The sequence below is a fragment of the Cyprinus carpio genome, chromosome A17 (assembly GCF_018340385.1).
Source record: "Cyprinus carpio isolate SPL01 chromosome A17, ASM1834038v1, whole genome shotgun sequence".
NCBI classification, from domain to species: Eukaryota; Metazoa; Chordata; class Actinopteri; order Cypriniformes; family Cyprinidae; genus Cyprinus; species Cyprinus carpio.
In genome coordinates, this window is record NC_056588.1 from 8226453 (window position 1) to 8247022 (window position 20570).

The 20570-nt window shown below is 37.0% G+C and overlaps 2 protein-coding genes across 2 annotated transcripts; both read left to right on the forward strand.

Moving 5' to 3' along the window:
* The first annotated feature begins 1171 nt into the window (after positions 1-1171).
* LOC109085360 (kinesin-like protein KIF11-B) lies at positions 1172-9962 on the forward strand. Its single transcript, XM_042773831.1, has 24 exons — positions 1172-1332; positions 1550-1676; positions 2226-2358; positions 2456-2553; positions 2788-2866; positions 3238-3423; positions 3551-3675; positions 3786-3876; positions 3963-4205; positions 4293-4388; positions 4511-4599; positions 4945-5032; positions 5169-5357; positions 5470-5677; positions 5794-5966; position 6056; positions 6782-6906; positions 6998-7156; positions 7507-7646; positions 7718-7997; positions 8211-8433; positions 8553-8716; positions 8880-8990; positions 9371-9962. The coding sequence occupies exons 2-24, from the start codon at positions 1603-1605 to the stop codon at positions 9479-9481; spliced, it is 3186 nt and encodes a 1061-aa protein (XP_042629765.1). The 5' UTR covers positions 1172-1332; positions 1550-1602; the 3' UTR covers positions 9482-9962.
* A 486-nt stretch (positions 9963-10448) lies between these two features.
* LOC109085362 (solute carrier family 22 member 15-like) lies at positions 10449-17322 on the forward strand. Its single transcript, XM_042773830.1, has 12 exons — positions 10449-10681; positions 11545-11688; positions 11884-12016; positions 12564-12728; positions 12814-12943; positions 13819-14040; positions 14172-14312; positions 14407-14489; positions 14868-14976; positions 15226-15298; positions 15437-15595; positions 15968-17322. The coding sequence occupies exons 1-12, from the start codon at positions 10598-10600 to the stop codon at positions 16022-16024; spliced, it is 1500 nt and encodes a 499-aa protein (XP_042629764.1). The 5' UTR covers positions 10449-10597; the 3' UTR covers positions 16025-17322.
* Positions 17323-20570: the final 3248 nt, after the last annotated feature.

Consider the following 20570-nt stretch of genomic DNA (forward strand, 5'->3'; position numbering starts at 1 on the left):
CCTTTGTCACAACCGTAAGACAGTTTCAAACATTTTTGAAACATTAGGTTTTCACATGATAAACACAGAATATTTTTTTAACATTTACGTTTATGTTTAAGATTTACTTTCATGTCTGGGTTTAATACAAGGCAATAAAACAGTCTCTTTTATAAACCCCTGGGTTCTAATGCAGTTAACAATCAGGAGATAAAAAATAATGAATTCTGTAACTAAAAATAAGAAGTACTGATATAAGAATGACAGAAAAGGAGAGAGAGCAACAACATCAACAACAACAACTTATTTGGTGATGTTTATGAATATAAATTTACAAAGGGTATTTCTGAAGAAGGATGTTTTCTTAAAATAAGCTCAGTGTGAATAAATACGTGTTCATTTAATTGATAAATAGATGACGGAGTGACAAGGAATCATTTAAGACAACGGCTAGAAAAATCTAGACAAGTATATTTATACAAATATGTATTTCCGCTGTATGATTCGCTCTTCAGTCTAAATACACATCTGTTTAGTGTTGTGTCATGGTTTCTTACCACCATCTTCTGGTAAATTTAAGAACTACCGTCGTTTTAAGCAAAAGGCGGTGTCAGAAAGAGGCTTTTGTTTGAATCTCTATCACAGTTCCTGCTTGGATGTAATGTAATGCAATGTAATGTAATGCAAAGATAATCAAAGCTGCAGAGAAGTAAGACATGAATTAAAAAAGATCATGTTATAAAGACTTAGTGTCATAAAAAAAGAGGAACCCCATTCCATTCTGTAATGTCGTACAACGCCACATTTTAAAGCAATCATAAGACATAATACAAACATTAATCTAACTAGAAAAATGCATGTACTACGTCAATAAAATAAATATGAATTGTTTATGAATTTAAATGTTTATTGTTTATCGGATTAGTTTTATTTACGCCTTTGCTATATATTTAAATTTAAAAATGCAGAATAATTACGCAAGCTTTATTGAAAAATATAGTACTGTCAAAAGCAACTCATTCATTAAAAGTAATTTATTTATTAATTCAATTTCGCTAAATTTCATTACTAGTCTTTGGTACTAGGCTATTCAAAAACGCTGCACTTTCCCGAGATGCATCCGCTCCAGCTCGCCTCCTTTAGACCAATCAGAAGGATGGTGAAAAACCCCTCTTCTCTGATTGGCTAAAAGCTGCAGATGCGCAATTTTCAAAGTTAGTTAACTGCAGCGCTTGAGGATTCGTAGTCTGAGCGAACAGCATACAGTGTATCCAAATATACTGCGTTACTGGTTGGATTTTAAACGACTTTGGCGTCTTATTTTATCTGCTTTTAAGGGGGATCAGTTGAACGGTACGTGCATTTGCTAATTTTGTTCTTATTAGCTTGTTTTTGTAATTTATTTTGATTAGGCGTCATTTAGGCTAGGAAATGTCATACTAATGTATCTGCTGGTGTTTGCAGTATATTTGTGTTTGTTTATATATTTTTTAAATGGCTCAATATTTATCTAAATTATTTTCCAGTGTGACTTATATTTGATTTTTTTTAAATCAAATTTTGTTTTAAGGTTTCATTTAAAGGGTATTTTCAGACGCGGAGCACAGAAGACGCTCCTTCAGCATGGCTTCATCACAGTTACCAGCAGCCAAAAAAGAGGAGAAAGGCAGAAATATACAAGTGGTTGTACGATGCAGGTAAATGTACAGGTTTTATATGTGTATTTGTATTTTTTGTAAGTAGTATAAGCGAGCCTCAATCACAGATTTTGTATGTTGTATACCGTTATATTGTATACAACGTAAGATCAATAACCAACACGTGCATGTTATTTTTTTACACTAACTTACTAGTTCAAAACTATCTTTATTATATACATACATTTCTACATTGTTTTTGTTTGTTTGTTTTTCTGAGGCACATTTCTATTTTTCATAAATGTGACATCTTGCCTTCTGCCCACATCACATGATTTAAAAGTCCAATTTATGAAATGTATTAATCACTGCCTTTTCTTGCCAAGAGCAATCGTTTGATCATTTGTATGATTTTTCGTAATTTCTGACGTTTTAGCCAAAAAGCCTAGTATATATTTATTTTTATTTATTTATTTTCTTATTACGTTAACTGTGGCTTTTCTACATTTATTTATTTTTTATTTTATTTTTTTTATAAAATTTGTGTCTGTATTTATGAGATGGAAATTAATGTCTATACCTTTCTCACATCTGATGTGCGATTCACAGACCCTTCAACACAGTGGAGCGTAAATCTGCTTCTCATACTGTTGTTGAATGTGACCAGAACCGAAAAGAGGTGATGGTCCGTACTGGAGGCGCCACAGACAAAGCAGCAAGAAAAACATACACTTTTGACATGGTGAGTGTTTAGCTTGTTTTCCACCCTCATCCTGAGTATTAATGTCCTCTAAATCTTTTCCGGTGTACTAATGTTCATTAAATTTCAATTGGTTTAGGTTTTTGGTCCTTCTGCCAAACAAATTGAAGTTTATAGGAGTGTGGTTTGCCCCATATTAGATGAAGTGATCATGGGCTATAACTGTACTGTTTTTGCGTGAGTATCTTTATTTAAATGTCACATCATTCGACTTTACAGATAACTTTTTGTGTTGTTTAACCTGAGGAAATGTTTTTAATCAGTTTCAGACTTATTTGGTTTCTATATTACATTTTATTAATTGAAGTTTGATTTTCACCATGAAAATAGCTAAAAAGCTTGTATGGCATTAACAAACAGCTAAACAAATCTTATGTATTTATATTGTGGATTATTTCTTTTTGGTTTAAGTTATGGACAAACTGGAACAGGAAAAACCTTCACAATGGAGGGCGAAAGATCACCCAATGAGGAGTTTACTTGGGAAGAGGTAATATTCAAGTCAGAGTTTGGAAGTTCTGCAGCAGTCTAAGTAGGCAATGTGTCAAACCAGTGGCTGTTTAAAGGGGCCATATCATGCGTTCATTTAGTGTTTTCTTTTCTAAAGGCCTCTAATGTTTCTTGCATCAGTAACAATTCAATTTCTCATTCGGACTCTCTTGGAAAAAACTGCTTGTTTTTACAAATCTACCTGTAGGACTTCAATAAAGATGACATCTTTTTATGCTCTTTGCATATGAAGAAATAAGTGCTTGCTTTGAGGTTTTGTTATTGGGCCAGAGCATAAAGACCAATATTTTCATGATACGATTTGATCAGGGTTTTTTTCCCCCCTTCCTTCTTTCATGGTTTCTCTTACAGGACCCTCTGGCTGGAATCATTCCCAGAACTCTTCATCAGATCTTCGAGAAACTGTCCAGTAATGGCACTGAGTTCTCAGTGAAGGTTTCTCTGCTGGAAATCTATAATGAGGAACTCTTTGATCTTCTCAGCCCTGCTCCAGATGTCACAGAGAGGCTACAGCTGTTTGATGATCCCAGAAATAAAGTATGCTCTTTTTTTGTTTGTTTGTTTGTTTCTGTAATGCATTATACCTATAATGTCCATATATTTTTCCTTTGAAATTACCATTTATTTGTGTTGGCTAAAACAAGACATTCTGTATATCTGTCAGAGGGGTGTGACCATTAAAGGTTTGGAGGAGATCACTGTACACAATAAGGATGAGGTGTATCAGATCCTGGAGAGAGGAGCGGCCAAGAGAAAGACAGCCTCCACACTCATGAACGCTTACTCCAGGTAGTAATCGCATCCTTGCATCCCAATTTAAGAGGAAAGAAGACAGTGGATGTCATTGGTGTCTTGCTCATGGTTTATAAAGTCTCACTCTTCACCTTTTGCTCATCCAGTCGATCTCACTCGGTGTTCTCTGTGACTATTCACATGAAAGAGATCACACTGGATGGAGAGGAGCTGGTTAAGATTGGAAAACTGAACTTGGTGAGTTTAATTTCCTCATCTGGAGGTTCAGTCTACAACTCTGGCTCAAAAATTTGTCTGTGTTAAAGTGTTTTTACTCTGTTTAGGTGGATCTTGCGGGTAGTGAGAACATTGGGCGATCTGGAGCTGTGGACAAGCGTGCTCGTGAAGCTGGCAACATAAACCAGTCTCTGCTGACTCTGGGTCGTGTCATCAAGGCTCTGGTGGAGAGGGGGCCTCACGTGCCCTACAGAGAGTCCAAACTCACCCGTATTCTGCAAGACTCGCTTGGAGGACGCACCAAAACCTCTATTATTGCCACTGTGTCTCCTGCCTCCATAAATCTGGAGGTATGACTTGTGCTGATAGACTTTGTGCTGTGTCTTTCTTATTTTTAAGAAGGTTATTAGGAATATTGATTTCTAATTGAATCGTAGGAAACTCTGAGCACTCTGGACTATGCTAACAGGGCCAAGAGTATCATGAATAAGCCAGAGGTCAACCAAAAACTCACCAAGAGGACTCTGATCAAGGCAAGTTTCTTTACTGTTTGTACATAATACATTCTCATAAGACTTCCTGGACAATATGTTTCCAGTTTCTTATTCATGCATCATTGACCAACCTATTCATGTTTCTAAAATAAATGTTGTAGGAATACACAGAGGAGATTGAGCGGCTGAAAAGAGATTTGGCTGCCACCCGTGACAAACAAGGAGTGTATATATCGGTTGATAACTATGAGTGAGTTCTGCATGTATCTTTTTTTTTTTTATTTATTTATTTTTTTTATTTATTTGATCAAAAAATGGTTAAATATTATTAGTATTTAAAATTATTTTATTTTAATAATTTACAATGTAGTTTATTCCTGTGATGGTAAAGCTGAATTTTATGGTTAAATATTATTAGTATTTAAAATTATTTTATTTTAATAATTTACAATGTAGTTGATGTCTTTTAAGTTAAGATTTAGAAACAAAGGATGTCTAAAATTGTGCAGTCAACATTTTCTTTAGAAATTGATATTTCAGAAGGAGCAGGGCCCTTTTTTTTTCTTTTTTTAAACCACTATTTGCCCATTTACAGGAATATGAACAGTAAACTGATGTCTCAGGAAGAGCAAATTACAGAGTACACAGACCGGATCGCTGCAATGGAGGAGGAGCTCAAAAAGGTGAGCATCTTTTAAATCCATTCTACTTCTGCTTTTCTGTGTACAAGTCCTGACAACTTCCACTTTTGAGTATCCGTAATGTCATGACAATGAGTGATGTATCTAATAAATATTGTACTTTTTTTTTTTTTGGCAGATTATGGACTTGTTTACAGACAGCAAGCAGAAATTGGACCAGTGTGCTGAAGATCTGCAGGACAAAAAACAGAGGCTGGAGGAGACTCACAAGGACCTAATTGAGACCAAGCATCGCCTCACTCAGGAGGAGTACATCACTTCACAACTCCAGAGCAATGGGTGTCAACTCTACAGCACTGCTGACCAGGTCCGTGAATCAGATGTGTAGTTTGGTGATGCAATGATAGGATGGTATGCATAAATGTTAACCTGATCTCTCTCTGTCTCTCTCTCTCTGTCTCTCTCTCCCTCTCATCCAGCTGTTGAGCACTGCTGAGACCAGCACACAAGATGTTAGTGGTCTCCACGCTAAGCTGCAGAGGAAGAAGGAAGTGGAGCTTCATAACGGGGAGGTCCAGCAGAGCTTTGCCCAGCGCATGGAGAACTGCTACAACAGCATGCAGACCTTGCTGCAGGAGCAGAGCCACAAACATGCCACTATAATTGACTATTACCGCTCTTCTGTGGGTAAGATGTCACATGACTCCACTATTTTGGGGGGTTTAACAATGAAATCACTTCCAGCAAGAAAGTATCTTCAGGAAAACAATCACGTTGATGTCTGTTTAAATGTCTCTTTGTAGGTGAGCTGCTGAATACGAATGGCACAGTGTTTAAGGAGACGTTAGGGGCTGTCTGTGAGTCTTACAGCAGTATTAAAGGGGCTGTGGGAGAAGGTGTGGAGCGGTGCAAGGAGCGAGTGTTACAGCAGGAGAAACTCTCTCAGGAGGCTCAGAAAAGCATGCTGGAAATACTGGTAAGAAATCCATGATGTTTCAAATTGTAAACTGTTTGTTCGACAACGCTTTGATATTGATAAAGGCTAAATTTTTAGAAAGGCTAAAGGGTGTTAGATATGAGTAGAGGTTCTCAGTCTTTGTGACTCCAAGGCCCTCCATTATTTACAAAAATATTCCCCCATAGGCCCCACAGACTTAGATTAAAAATGAGTTTTGAAAACAAAACTATGGTCACTACTAGTTTCCGTAAATAAAAGTAACTAAAATTTAAGTAATTGAATTTCTGGATTCCATAAATTTTAAATGCATGTTCTTCAGAGACTTTTTTTTTTTCTTTCCCCTACAAAAAAAAAAATAATAATCTCGACAGTATATTAATCCTAAAAATTCATAGAGAGACACAATTTTAACTAACATTACATAACTTCCAAGTCTGTAAATCATTTTTAAAATCAAGCAACCTCATTTACCCAGGTTTTCGCAGACTCTTTGATTTCTAGTTATTTTGGGTTATTTTAAATCATGTTAAGTCATTTTGAGGCCTGCATGAATGTTTGCTGAGGCCACATGGTTGAGAACCACTGGGATAGTGTTTATTTAACTGTGAATGTCTATTTTTACCTATTTCCCTTTGCCATCTATTCTTAAATCCTAACAATTTTACTTTATTGTATCTTTAGGAATATCCATTTTTCATAAGTATGTACCTTGTGATGCCTAAATTACTAAAATAATACTAAAATTTTAATTTTAATTATTTTTTATCTTTTGATTGAATTATTATAATAATAATACAAGAATAATAATTTTTTTTTTTTTTTTTTTTTTTAAGATTTTAATATTGAGCATTTAGAAGAGGTTTTGGTTGCCCAGGCGGTGCCAGGTATCAGATCTGTCATGGCCATGAATGACAATCTGAAGCAAACCCTTTACAGATACAACACTTTGGCTGAGCAGGTATGTTTCAGAAGAATTTGTATGTTCCTATGCCAGTTTGATTATTATTGAGATTATTTTGTGATCAGTCAAATTAAAATGTCTCCTACAGATGCAGGGTCTAAAAGCAGAGATGATGTCATTTTTTGACTCTTATGTTGAATCGTTGGCCAGTATGCGAGAGTACGCTGTGCAGGGCTTCAGCACTCTGCGTGCCGAGCACGACAAGCTCAAGCAACAGATTAGCCAAGCTGGAAACAGCCATCAGGCGGTAAGTCTACTCCCACTGACAGTTTCTTGAAGAGAAGGTTTGAACTGAAGCCAAGTGATCCCATTTCTTTTAAACCGATTGGCTCAGATGTTCACAAGCTTTGTGGGTGCTGTAAATGTCACCTGTTGGCCACGTGGATGCTGTTTCCGTACATGCGGAAATGCTCAGCAGGCTTCAGTGTTTAAAAATGTTTTATAAATGGTCACTTTCCAAACTAGACCAAGAAAAGCCCTTTAAAATTTGAGAGAACTTGAAGGATCCTTATGAGAACATTTGGTCACGTGGCTTGTCTAAATCACTTTTTGACCACAAGAGAGTCCTAAAACTGCTTAAATTGTTACTTTCCACAGCGTGTGGCCGAGCTGGTTCAGTGTTTGCAGAACCAAATGAATCTCTTGGCCGTGGACACTCAGACTGACTTTGAGGGTCTTGCACAGGCAACATCTGCCCAGATTGTTCCACTAGAAACGCTACAGAGCTCCATACAGAGGTGAGAGGACGTTCACATATACCTTCAAGTTTCCTGTAACAAAACGTTAATAAATCTCATCTTTGTTGTAGTAAATGCACTGTGGCTGAGGAGCACACTGTGTCTGTCCGTGCTCGGCTGGGTTCCTCCGTGGATGAAGTGATAACAGAGATGAATGATGTGACGGAAGAGGGAGAGAGGGCTCTGGAGGAGTGTGCTGGTTACTGCAGACACCTCCAGACATCACTGGACTCGTTGGCTGAGTCGGGACTCAAGTGGTGTGATGAAGCCAGAGGCTTAACTGAGAATAAAGCCCAGGAACAGCTCAAACTCATCAGGGAGACAGACACAGCTGTGCAAGACCTGCTAAAGGTTAGTTTGGGCCTGTCCCAAGGGCACTAAGCTTTGTCAGTTATCAGACTTGGGACAGTCTTGCTTGCATACTGTCACATGGCCAAGACTGCAAGTATGGGTATTGGGACAGACCCTTTGTGTCTGAACCTGCTGAATAGAGAAAGTTAACCAAGAACGTATGACATTTTTGCCTGTGCTAAATTTGTATTTTACTCTTATGTGTGCATGCAGTCTGTAGAAGAAAAGGGCGAGAAAGCTGTTAAGGACTGTGAAGGTCGTTTGGGTCACATGCAGCAGGAAGTAGAAGGAATCTTGGGTTGCGTGGAATCACAGACCCGCAAAGATCATGCTACCTTGCAAGAACACAAAGAGATCCTCTTCTCCATCAACACTCAAGCATTGGACACAGTACACAACTTCATCAGCTCAGAGCTGCGGCAAGATATACCAACAGGTGTGTGAGAAGCTATGTGGAGAAATTGTCAAAATATGGCATTATGAATATAAACGTGGCTCAAATGCAAGTAAACTGTCGGTGTGTACTGGGCACTGATGTGACGTGAATCTTTGCAGGAACAACTCCTCAGCGTAAAGAGTATGTGTATCCACGTGTGCTGAACAAGCCTAGGAGTCGAGAGGAGCTGGAAGATGAGTTCAGAGCTCAGCAGGAGCAGTTTCAGTGTGCACTGAGCCATTGTGAGACACTCATAGAGGCAGAAGAGAAACCTCTCGACCAGGTATTACAATCATAAGTTTGATCATCCATATTCTAGATCTCATCAGTAGAAACTTTGTTTTTTCAGATTTATTAAGACTTATTTGAAGTTATTTTTTTTGTTTTTTAGTTCATGTTAATGTTTTTTTTTTTTTTTAATGGTTTGGATTGTTTTCTGTTTTTAGGACTCTCTGGAGGATGAAGTCAGTGTTTCTAGTGATGGAAACATCACTGAACAGTCATGCTCTGATGAGAACCTAATGTGTTATGAAAATGGAAGGGTTCCGTTTTTCAAGGTGAGACATTTCAGATCTATTTAATGTCATGCATAGGCTTAAGGTGTGGTCATATTAGCAAAATTTTGTGGCCAAAAAAAAGGTCCATTGCATGTTTTCAATATTGTAGCAATGTGTGAAACACACCTCACACAGACGTCACTTGAACCAAGCAGCTTTCTGTTGGTCCATGTGAAAAACACTAAACCTGTTGCAAATTCTTTGTGGGGAAATCAAGCAAGATTCCCAATTGGATGAATTCCTATTTATGACTAGTTTTTGTCTGAAAATACGCTGAATAACGGTAGATCTGGTACCTTCATTGTGCTGGCCACAAAAAAAAAATACATTTATTGGTTGTAGAGGCAGCTTTTAATATTTTGTTCTTTTTGTCTAACCAGAAGAAAAGCAAGAAGGAAAATGGCAATAAATCATTGAACCCTTCAAAGATGGAGAACGAGAGCATGTGTACGCCACCACGTTCTAAACTACCCCTCAGGTGTCAGAATTAACTAATTCTATTCTAGTTTTTACTCTCTCCTTGTATGTCTAAAAGAGAATTGTTTTAACCATCAGTGTATGTCTTTTTAAATATGATTTCTCTATGCATTTAACTTTCATATTGTTGTTTCTTCACAGTCACAGTTTAGTAATAAATGTTGTAACTTCAGGGGGATTTCTTACTGTTACCTTTTCTGTTAGATTCACTAGTTTATTGTGTGTGTTTGTTATTGACCATTTATATGTTTAATTAAAAGCTAAAAGAAAATGATCCACTCCATGTTTGAAGCAATAAAAATATTTTTGAAGTATTGTTCGGTTTTGAAATGTTTGTATAAAGTTTATTTCTATTACATTTAGTTTGTTGACTGTAACATTGGTGCTCTTTATAGATGAATGTTTACCTCATTTAAGAGACATAAGATTCTTATTACAAGAAAACAAAATCATCTTTGCAGGATGGCTGCATTAAATAAAGGAATTCAAATGTAAGAATTGTTGTAACCTTATTTAAGCAAACTTTACATATTGAGTAAGATAAAGGTATCTAAAGTTTTGAAAATCGTTTGTTTAGAAAAACAATAATAAATACTCTTGGTTATTTTAAAAGTCTTTTTTTTTCACATTTTCAATTTTTAATGGTGCCGAAATTAGCTTTTCATATTTTAATTTACTTGCGCTAAAACAGGCCTGTCTGAACTTCTATGTATGGTAAGTTTGTATTTTGTTTCTCCGAATGTTTTTCTTGAAATTTCTACCCTTTCTGTCTGGACAATTGTTTACATCTAAATAAGTGACTGACAGCTGTTAAATATTAGCCATTGATTTGGAAATACAAATAATTTTTTTTCTTAAACCCTTAATTTTAATATAAATTAGATGCAATTAACAATAACATGCTAAGCGTTAATTCCTGAAGTCCAATCAGAACATGCAGTCTGTACCACGTGTTTGAATCCTACAGTCTCGTCCAATCAGAACCACACTGTATCACGTGGTTTTATTCCACGTCTGCGAAGGGAAGCCAGATCACAGCGGAGCGTCTGAAATCTCTGCTGTTATCAAACCCTTCATTAAAAATGTGAATATCCACTCGGTGGCATGCAGGCGGGTGATTTGACCCTGGAATGGATTTAGAGGAGGCTTACCAGGTGGTTGGAGAATTCGGTAGACACCAGAAGCGGATGATCACCATCCTGGTTCTCCTGCAGGTAAGTTAACTGAAGATAGACGCAAATCCGTAAACACCGGACAGACATGTGTTTGTGGTGGTAAATTCCTTTATATTTCTGATCACACAAGCCAGTAATTATGCAAAATTCATATCTGATGGATCAAACCTTTGAAGCCATGTCACATTTGCATCTTATCCGCGGGCAATGGGATGTCTTTGCTTTAATTTGACCTAGTTTCAGTGAATCATTTACTTTTAAATGTATATACTTATGTCATAAGTTTTGGCTTTCCATGTTAAGACACTGGAATCCAGGATTGACATTACTTTGTTAGGTCTGAAAACTGAAAATGTTTGTATATCAAGTAATATTATGGATTCATTTTCAAAGGTGCATCTCCTGCTTCTTTCATTTCCTTTCAAAATTTCATTTCAAAATGTGTGTTCTTCCTTGCCTATTACTCAATATGAGACCAGAAAAAAGTGAAATAGTCATAAATATTAAAAAACAACAACAACAAAAAGAAACAAAACACTATAAACTCACCAAAGCCTGTGTAATGTTGTTTGTCTCATAGCAGGTGAATATGAAATGTAATTTTGTGGTAAAAAGGGATACAGTTTATATTATAAAAGTATTTTTTTTTTCTAAACTGTCCTTTTCTACCACATTGGTAGTATATAGTAATGAGGTATCTTTCAAAGATTCTGTTTTTCTTAAGTTTAATATATTTAAAGAGAAAATAAGGAGAAAGTGAGATTAAACTAACATTCTAGTGGTCATCTCTACCATATCAGAGTAATTTGCACTTATTTGAGATCGGTTTGGATATTGTTCATGTAGTGGTAGGAAACTGGGCCTGTTGAAAGTAACTTGAAATATTTGTCTTGTTTTTACAGATTTACATGGCATGTCAGTCCATGCTCATAATTTTAGTGGGTGCTGTGCCAGAATATCTCACAGAACCTGTTACTGGACGTCCGCATGATGATATAACACAAAGTGTAAAATTCACAGAGGATGTCAACTCAATCGTGACTGAGGTAAGCAACCGTCATCATTTCAGCACGTTAAACAAATTTGTCTTAAACTTTGCTCTTCTTTTCAAATACAAATCTAACCGATACTTCACATCAAATAAGGAAGAACAGTCTTTTAATCTTAATGTTTGTTCAGGACAGCAGGTATATTCATCCATATTTGAACGGTTTTAAATTCTTTTTGCTCTTTTCTTGTAGTGGTACCTGATTAAACATCAAGCCTACAAAGTGAACTTGGCTGGGTCCCTGTTCTTTGCGGGTGTGCTGATCGGAAATGTCTTGTTTGGACCACTCTCTGATAAGATTGGCAGGAAGCCGGTTTTCCTCACTGGTAGGATAGAGCTGAACTGGTTTCTGTTCTTTGTAATAATCTATAATATACAGTTTCACATTATTACAGTGCTTGCAAGGCATCAAACATTCTGCTTAGGGCTGTACTAAACCTATAACCCTAATTCTGCATGTATGTGTATTTATATATACATAATAAATGTACACCGTACACACATATATACCATGTAAACCAAATTTTTTATTTTGGATGCGATTAATCGTTGCCCAGCGCACTTAAAAATTAAAATGACTTGAATTTAAGTAAAATACAATTAAAATTGGAAAATGTTTCAATTGATAGAATGTTTCATTATGAGGGATTACATCATTGTAATATTTGCATACTGAATTGTGATTGGTCTTTTCTTTTTTGTATCTATTTAATCATCTATAACTGCTTTCCTTTCTTAAAGATGTCACATGCTGATTTTCATATGCAACCAACTTAAAACCAAAAGCAAAGAAACAAACATAAGACCTAAATGTTCCTAAAATTACAGTTTAATGTTGTTAAGGTGACCTCTGTTAAAACTGTTCTCTCTCAGGTCTCTTTTTTGAGGTCTTGTTTGGGTATGGAACAGCGTTAGCACCCAGTTATGAGATATTTGCTGTGTCTCGGCTGCTGGTGGGGATGATGAATGGAGGAATGGCGTTGGTCTGCTTTGTTCTCACTCAGGAATATGTGGGAAAGTCCTACTGGGCTATGACAGGTGCACATCAATTCATATTTAAATCAGTTTTGTTTGTTAGTTTTACTGTAGTCATATAAAGCTACTACGGTTGTCTGTGTTCCAGGGACTTTGACCAATATGACCTTTGCAGTGGGCATCACCCTGTTTGCCGCATTGGGTTATTATGTTCGGCCATGGCGGAACCTAGCGACTGCAGCCAACTGTCCTGGACTTTTGCTCTTCCTGCTCTGTGTGTAAGTGAGCGGTGCAGTCAGCTAGCTTCCTCCTGTTAAACTATAGCACTGTTACTTCATTAAAAGCAACCAGGAAGATACTGGCCCAATTGATTTGTTTACAGTGAAAGGGTGCTTTGTAAAGCTGCATTTGATGTTTTTTTAGGACACTTTAAGCATTGAACAAAAACATAAATGTTTAAAAGAGTTTTTATGTGTTCTGATAAATTAAGTGCACCAAAAATTTTTTAGTAACAAATCGTTTAATTTGTTCAGTGATTTGCAGGAAGTCCAACACAGCATTATTTGATTAAAAATAGAGTAAAATTAGTAATATTGTGAAATATTAATACAATTTAAGATAACTGTTTTCTGTTTCAATATATGTATATTGAATATTATATAATAATATATTCAATATTGTATTTATTCCTGTGATAGCTAAGCAAAATTTTCAGCAGCCATTACTCCAGTCTTGGGTGTCACATGATCTTTCAGAAATAATTCTAATATGCTGATTTGGTGTTTAAGAAACATTTATTATTATCAAAGTTGAAAACATTTGTGCTGCTTAATATTTCTGTGGAAACATGATACTTTTTTTTTTTTAGAAAATTAAAAATAGTCTTTGTTTGAAATATTCTTTGTAACATTATAAATGTCTTTACTGTCAATTTTGAGCAAAATAATGTATCCTTACTGAATAAAATATTATATACGATTTTAATAAATGGGGGCAAAAGAGCAAAAAAAACTAGCTCAACCTCCAGGAAAAATATTGAGGCTGTATCATAATAAAAATACTCTGGACAATTATATTGGAATCTTATCTAAAATGTCATAATGTCTCTTGAACGTGAGAAATCAGAATATGTCTGCTGATATGTCTATGGCAGGACTTTGCCAGAATCTCCACGCTGGCTTTATTCTCGAGGTCACACGGAGAAGGCTGAGGACATCCTGCAGGATTTTGCTGTGAGGAACGGGAAAGGCAGAATTCCAGTGAAGCTCCGGCGGACCGTCAGCACCAGCGCTCCAGATGCAGCCAGTCCTGGGGTTTTCCAGCTGGTCACACATCCCATACTGCGCTGGAGGACTGTGGTGCTCATGTATGTGTGGTGAGTATATTTATTTTCCAAAGCTATGTCTTCATTTCACTCTTACAGCTTGATGACAGAGGTTTGTGCATTTTAATAAACTCATTCTGCGTTTGTGTGTGTGTGTGTGTGTATGTGTATGTGTGTTGCAGGTATGCTTGTAGCCTTGTGTATTATGGGTTGACCCTCAGTGCAGGTGAAGATAAAGGTAATCGTTACCTTAGCGTTGCCATGTATGGCCTGGTGGAACTCCCTGCGTATCCGCTCTGCATGTACTTCATTAACAAACAGTGGTAAACACACGATCACATCCACACACTGCAGTGTCACTCTCTCACATTATTAGCTGAGTGTGTTTGTTTTTTTGTTTTTTGTTTTTTCATTTAGGGCAGGCCGGAGGAAGTCAATGTCCAATTTTCTTGCATTTGCAGGCATATCCTGTCTGCTCACAATGTTTGTACCTGAATCAGGTGATTATTTTTCCAAATAAATTGGGTTTTATTGCCGCTTGGTTTAAGTTTTTGTTATTTATGCATTTAATTTTTCCAGGAATGCTCTACGATCACACTCAATTGGTCAAAAGTGAAATAGTTTTTGTTATTTATGCATTTATTGAAAGAAATGTCTTATGCTGCATGTATTTAATCAAGAATACAGTAAAAAAAAAGTCATATTGTAAAAATATTATTTAAAATTACTTTTTGTTATTATTATCAAATTGTAAAATGTAATTTGTTCTTGTAATGGCAAAGCAGAATTTTCAGCAGCCATAGTGCATATATTCTCTGTAAGCATACATCATGCATTTATACTTTGGTTGTCTAAAGCCTGTTGTTTGCTTTCCTCAGGGTCATTATTAAGTGCCACGTCACTGGCTCTAGTGGGAAAACTGATGGTCAGTGCTGCATTTAATATTGTGTATGTGTATACGTCAGAGCTCTACCCAACTGTGATCAGGTACAGCCAACGCCTTCGCTGTATGTGTGATATGACACATCTTTTGCAGTTTAGCTCTTTTGCATGTGTCATTTTCAGTAAAAATGTCTATTAAAATGTGTTAAATTGTATGTCTTTACAGAATAGAATTCTGTGCTTGATCAAACAGCGCCTTATAGTGTAAACTATTATGTAATCAATGTACAATCCAAAAGTCCCTCACTGTATGTGTTGGGTTAATTGTTATGTACGTGTGTTTGTGTGTGTTAGGAATGCAGGGTTAGGTGTGTGTTCCATGTCCTGTAGAGTTGGGGGAATTCTGGCGCCGTTCGTTCCAAGTATGGTAAGCAGCTATTAGCTGTCTGATTTGAGAAATGCCATGTTTTTCACCTAAATAATATTTTCTTATGTGATTAATTATTAATGTATTCATATATGATTATTTATTGATTTATGTACTGATTTATTGGTAATTGTCCAGAAATCATTGCACACCTCCATGCCATTTATGGTGTTCTGTTTGAGTGGGATTTCTGCGGCCTGCCTGGGGCTCCTTCTGCCTGAGACACTTAATAAACCTGCTGCTGAAACACTTGATGAACTGTCCAGCCCCACCTACCAGCGAATCTTAAAGCCGCAGGTAAACATGAGCATGACAGAATTGTAATTTAACAAGATTAAATGTCTAATAACTTAATGTCTGTCTACATAACTTCCTAGAAAACTTTATTCTGTTTGGATGATCACGGCATTCTGCAGCCAAATATTTTTGTATATATTTCATGTCTCTTATATAACAGTCTGCTTACATTAACATTTACTGTTATGCATTTGCAGCTGAGATCTATGTTTCATGCCTGTGTAATTATAAGTTAGATGTGAAATAAACAGTCAAGTGATCACAAAAATAAGCCCTTAATTACTCTGAGATTATTTTTTCTTTTTTTTATATTGCTGTATAAGAATCCTAGAGAGACCTTTTCTTCATAATAGATTGTTGTGTGTTTTATAGGTTCACCTTTTGGAGGAAAAGCATTTAATTGACCACAACGGGACTGATAGTGACTGAGACAAAGACCTTGAGAACAATTATTACACTTGTTTACATACATTCCTTGACCATATTCAGAATGGTGTGCCATATACTAACTCGCCGAAAGACTAAAGGTGCCTTCCAGAAGAAATCTGTCTGCTCAAAGGATCAATTCAACATATTTAACTGTCAGGACTATCTTTAAATAATGGAAAAGGGACCACATTCTCATTTGTAAGCTCTTTTCTGATAATGTCTGACAATTATGACAACTATTTTCATGTGTTTACTGCCATTTATGAACAAATGTCTTGTTCTGTTGTTTTTTTGTGAGCTGTGACATTGCATTCATGAGCGTGTATATATTAGCGTTCAATTAATAATCAATAATGCCTGCACATTTCAGTGATGCTGAATCTTTCTTTTAGGTTGTTTTAAAGAAATAGTTCACTCAAAAATTAAAATTTTCATTTACTATTTCAAATCTTTAGTGACAATTTTCCTGTCATGCTCATATGCTGGTATTTCTTCTGAGCAACATATGTAAACATTTTTACTTTTATTTTTTAGACTTTTATGTTCAATCATTTGGGCATTTGTTTTTGACTGGTGTTTCACTGGGAAAAAAAATAAATAATAATTTTGAATTTAATTTTGGGGTGAACTATTGGTTTAAGAGACCTTTTTTTTTTTTTTTTTTACCATTATTGACCATTATTTTTCTCCAAAGGAAGAAGTGAAGTGTTAAACACATACATATTTGTGTATATTTATGTACGTTGCTAAACATGCATTTGTTTTTATTTTAAGAGTTTTAAATGATTTTTTAATAAATGCCTCATGTGTATATATATGTGCATGAATATGCATGTCCGTCTGTCACCAGTAGATGGCACTGTGTTGAAGGCCACCTCCACTGAACTGAGGTCACCTTTGACCTGTTCCAGTCCTAGTGGTGATGATGTCAGCGGTGACGCAGGTGAGCAGTGCTCAGGTAAACCACAGGATTCAGGAGCTGGGAGTTTCAAAGAAGCCGACACAAAACGTTCAACCACAAACCTGTTTTTTGTTTTTTTTGGTTTTGGTTTTGGTTTTCCGTCTCTCTTTCCTTGCTGTAATCGCAGCCTGTGGCACTGCATGTAGCTGACAGAACAGGTTGAGAGAGAGCAGGCTTTAACTATAATAACTGTTTTCATTCTGTAAGTCTTCATCCAAGGTCTGGCGGGTGTTATATCACCCTGCGCAAGGAGATTAACCGCAGGTACAGAAGGTGTGGTCTTTTGAGTGCATCATTTATATCCTGTGTTCAACTTGTAATAATAAAAAAAACAGATTAATTTGTCTGTAATAATGAACACCCCCCGGACCGTGATTTCGACTGAGGGGGACCACCAACCCCCACAATTCCCCTGCCCCTCAGGAGGTTTGTGCATGCCACTGCATCACAGTGATGCACATAATAGTAGAATGTGTTGTAATTGCGGTTTCGTGTTGAAAATACTGCTTGCTTGACTGCTTTTTTATTCAGTCGACGAGCACAGAAAGATGTGGGATGGGATGGGATTCATATGTAAGAATTCCTATAGATGAGCAAACTGAATGCTGTTTCCAGGAGACCGTTCTCTCAAATCAATGGGAAAGTATAAACATCTCTTAACTTTTTTATGTAATGGAAGCCTATAAGCCTGGAGTGATGTCACTTCCCTGCCTTCAGCTCATCATTACATTCAGAAAGCTCAACAACTGTCACACGCCTTTACAGAAAAGTAGCTCAGGTTCAATATCAGGTCACTATCATTGTTCGTATGTGGGTGTGGGAAGAGAATGTTCAAGAGGTGAGCCATCAACACAGGTATGAAGCCTGAGGAGGAAGCCAGATTTCTGGAAAATCATAGAACAATATGACCTGAGACTGAACTCGCAAGATAATTGCTGCAGGCCATACTGTACCGGTTCTGTCTGTATAAGCAAAAGAACCTGTGAATATAATGTCTTCAGAATAAAAGATTAAAATGACAGGAAAAAAACATCTAGTGTGCTTACTAATCCAAACTCTTTGAAATGTTTGTGTTTTGTTTTAAAGCGGTCATATGATGTTGCTAAAAAGAACATTATTTTGTGTGATTGTTTATGTGGTTTAAAGGGGTCGTATGATGCGATTTAAAATTTTCCTTTCTCTTTGGAGTGTTACAAGCTCTTGGTGAATAAAGAAGATCTGTGAGAGATATTCTTTATAAAGTTAACACTTGTCCACGCCCCCCTGAAACGGCTCGTTCTAACACGCCCCCACATATCTATGTCAGTATGTGGGAAGATTTGCATAATGCCGCCCAGATGTTCACGCTAAGAAAGAAGGCGTACCTTTTATTCTCGTTGTAGCATTGTTGTTGCCGCCGCCACCATGTCGTATAGACGCTGTGTGTTTCACTGTGAAAGCGAAACTACTTTGTTTGGCCTTCCAAAAGAGGACGATATCCGCTTCGTCATGCCTGGAACTGATCCGTGCTGGTCGCTGAGGAAATACATCAACGTTGCACTGTGGATTGCCGAATCAGCTTTCACCGTGAACAAAGTTGTGTCCAGCCCGGGGTTGTCACATGTGGTTGCTGCAAGACCAAGGAATGCTCCTTCGTAGAATCCACCTGCTGGACCGTTCTCAAGCTGCCTGCCTCTGCTCATTCAAGCCGGCCACGGCTCACTCAAGGCCGCGGTGTGTGACGTTGTTTCGTTGAGAAAACAAAACTACTTAGTTTTTGCCTTCCAAAAGAAAACACGACTAGAAATCTTGTTTATATCATGTTTATAATGGGTTTTATGTTTATGCCTCGTCGCTCCAGCCGGACAAGGCTTCACAATATGTTAAGAGGCGTAACATTTCCGTCTCATGCTTGAGGCATTCGGCCAATCACAGCATGCTGGATAGCTGGCCAATCACAGCACACCTCGCTTTTCAGAGAGATGAGCCTTGTGAAAATTGTTTCAGAAGGCGGGGCATGGAGGAGAAACAATAATGTACAGTATGTGGAAAATAATGTGTTTTTTTAACCTTAAACCAAAAAACAAGGTCCAAAAAACACATTATTTTCCACATACTGTACATTATTGTTTCTCCTCTATGCCCCGCCTTTCTGAAACTCGTCAATTTTTACAAAGCTCATCTTTCTGAAAAGTGAGGTGTGCTCTGATTGGCCAGCTATTCAGTGCGTTGTGATTGGCCGAATGCTTCAAGTGTGTGACGGAAATGTTGTGCGTTTTGATTTGCTGTGTTGTTTGTGTGGGTGCGACCACACAAAACCTATAAAACTCATTATAAATGAGGCATTTGTTGCATTAAGTGGGGACATAATTATGGATTATAATGACATATAATGTGTTTTTGTATGTTGCGTTGCATCTCGAATTTTTAAAACCCCAATTCCATAAAAGTTGGGACGTTTTGTGAAATGCCATAAAATCAAGAATTGATTTACGTCAAAACTCTCGTTTGAATTGTCAAAACTTACAGACTGTGAGTCAGAACAGCCGGCATTGTAGTCTACTCTACCAGGATCAGGAAACAATCGTCCACAAAATGCGCAGCATGCAGTTGAATATTTTGGGGTTGAAATGTTCTGGAACAGTGTTGTAAATACAACTTAACCACTGATTTCTAATCGTTTCCTCTTTTGGAAGACCAAACACAGCATTTTCGTTTTTGAAAACGAAACACACAGCGTCTTCACAACATGGCGGCGGTGGTGGCAGCAACAATAAAGTTACGCCTTCTTTTTTTGCGTGAACATTTGGGTGGCATTATGCAAATCTTCCCACATCATGACTAGACATGCGGGGGCGCGTTTAAATGAGGCGTTTTCGGAGGGCGTGGACGAGTCTTAACTTTAACCTAAAGAATATCTCTTTAGGTTTGAGACTTTAGTCTTTGCAACTTAAGGGATCTTGTCTATTCACGAATAGCTTGTATATCACTCCAAAAAGGAAAAGGAAGACTTGAAATCGCATTACATGACCCCTTTTAAACATAAATAAATATATAAATGACAAAAAAAACTAAAAATATTTTTTAAAATGTGTACATTTTAAAATACTTTTCTATCTGTCTGTCTGTCTGTATGTCTGTCTGTATATCTACAATGAACAAAATTATAAACGCAACACTTTTGTTTTTGGGGGGTGTTCGAAAACCAGTCAGTATCTGGTGTGACCACCATTTGCCTCAGGCAGTTCAACACATCTCCTTTGCATAGAGTTGATCAGGTTGTTGATTGTGGCCTGTGGAATGTTGGTCCACTCCTCTTCAATGGCTGTGTGAAGTTGCTGGATATTGGCAGGAACTGGAACATGCTGTCGTATACGCCAATCCAGAGCATCCCAAACATGCTCAATGGGTGACGTGTCCGGTGAGTGTGCTGCCCATGCAAGAACTGGGATGTTTTTAGCTTCCAGGAATTGTGTACAGATCCTTGCAACATGGGGCCGTGCATTATCATGCTGCAACATGAGGTGATGGTCGTGGATGAATGGCAAATATTGCCTTTTATTATTATGCTTTTTTACATATTTACATTTACAATATACATAAAGT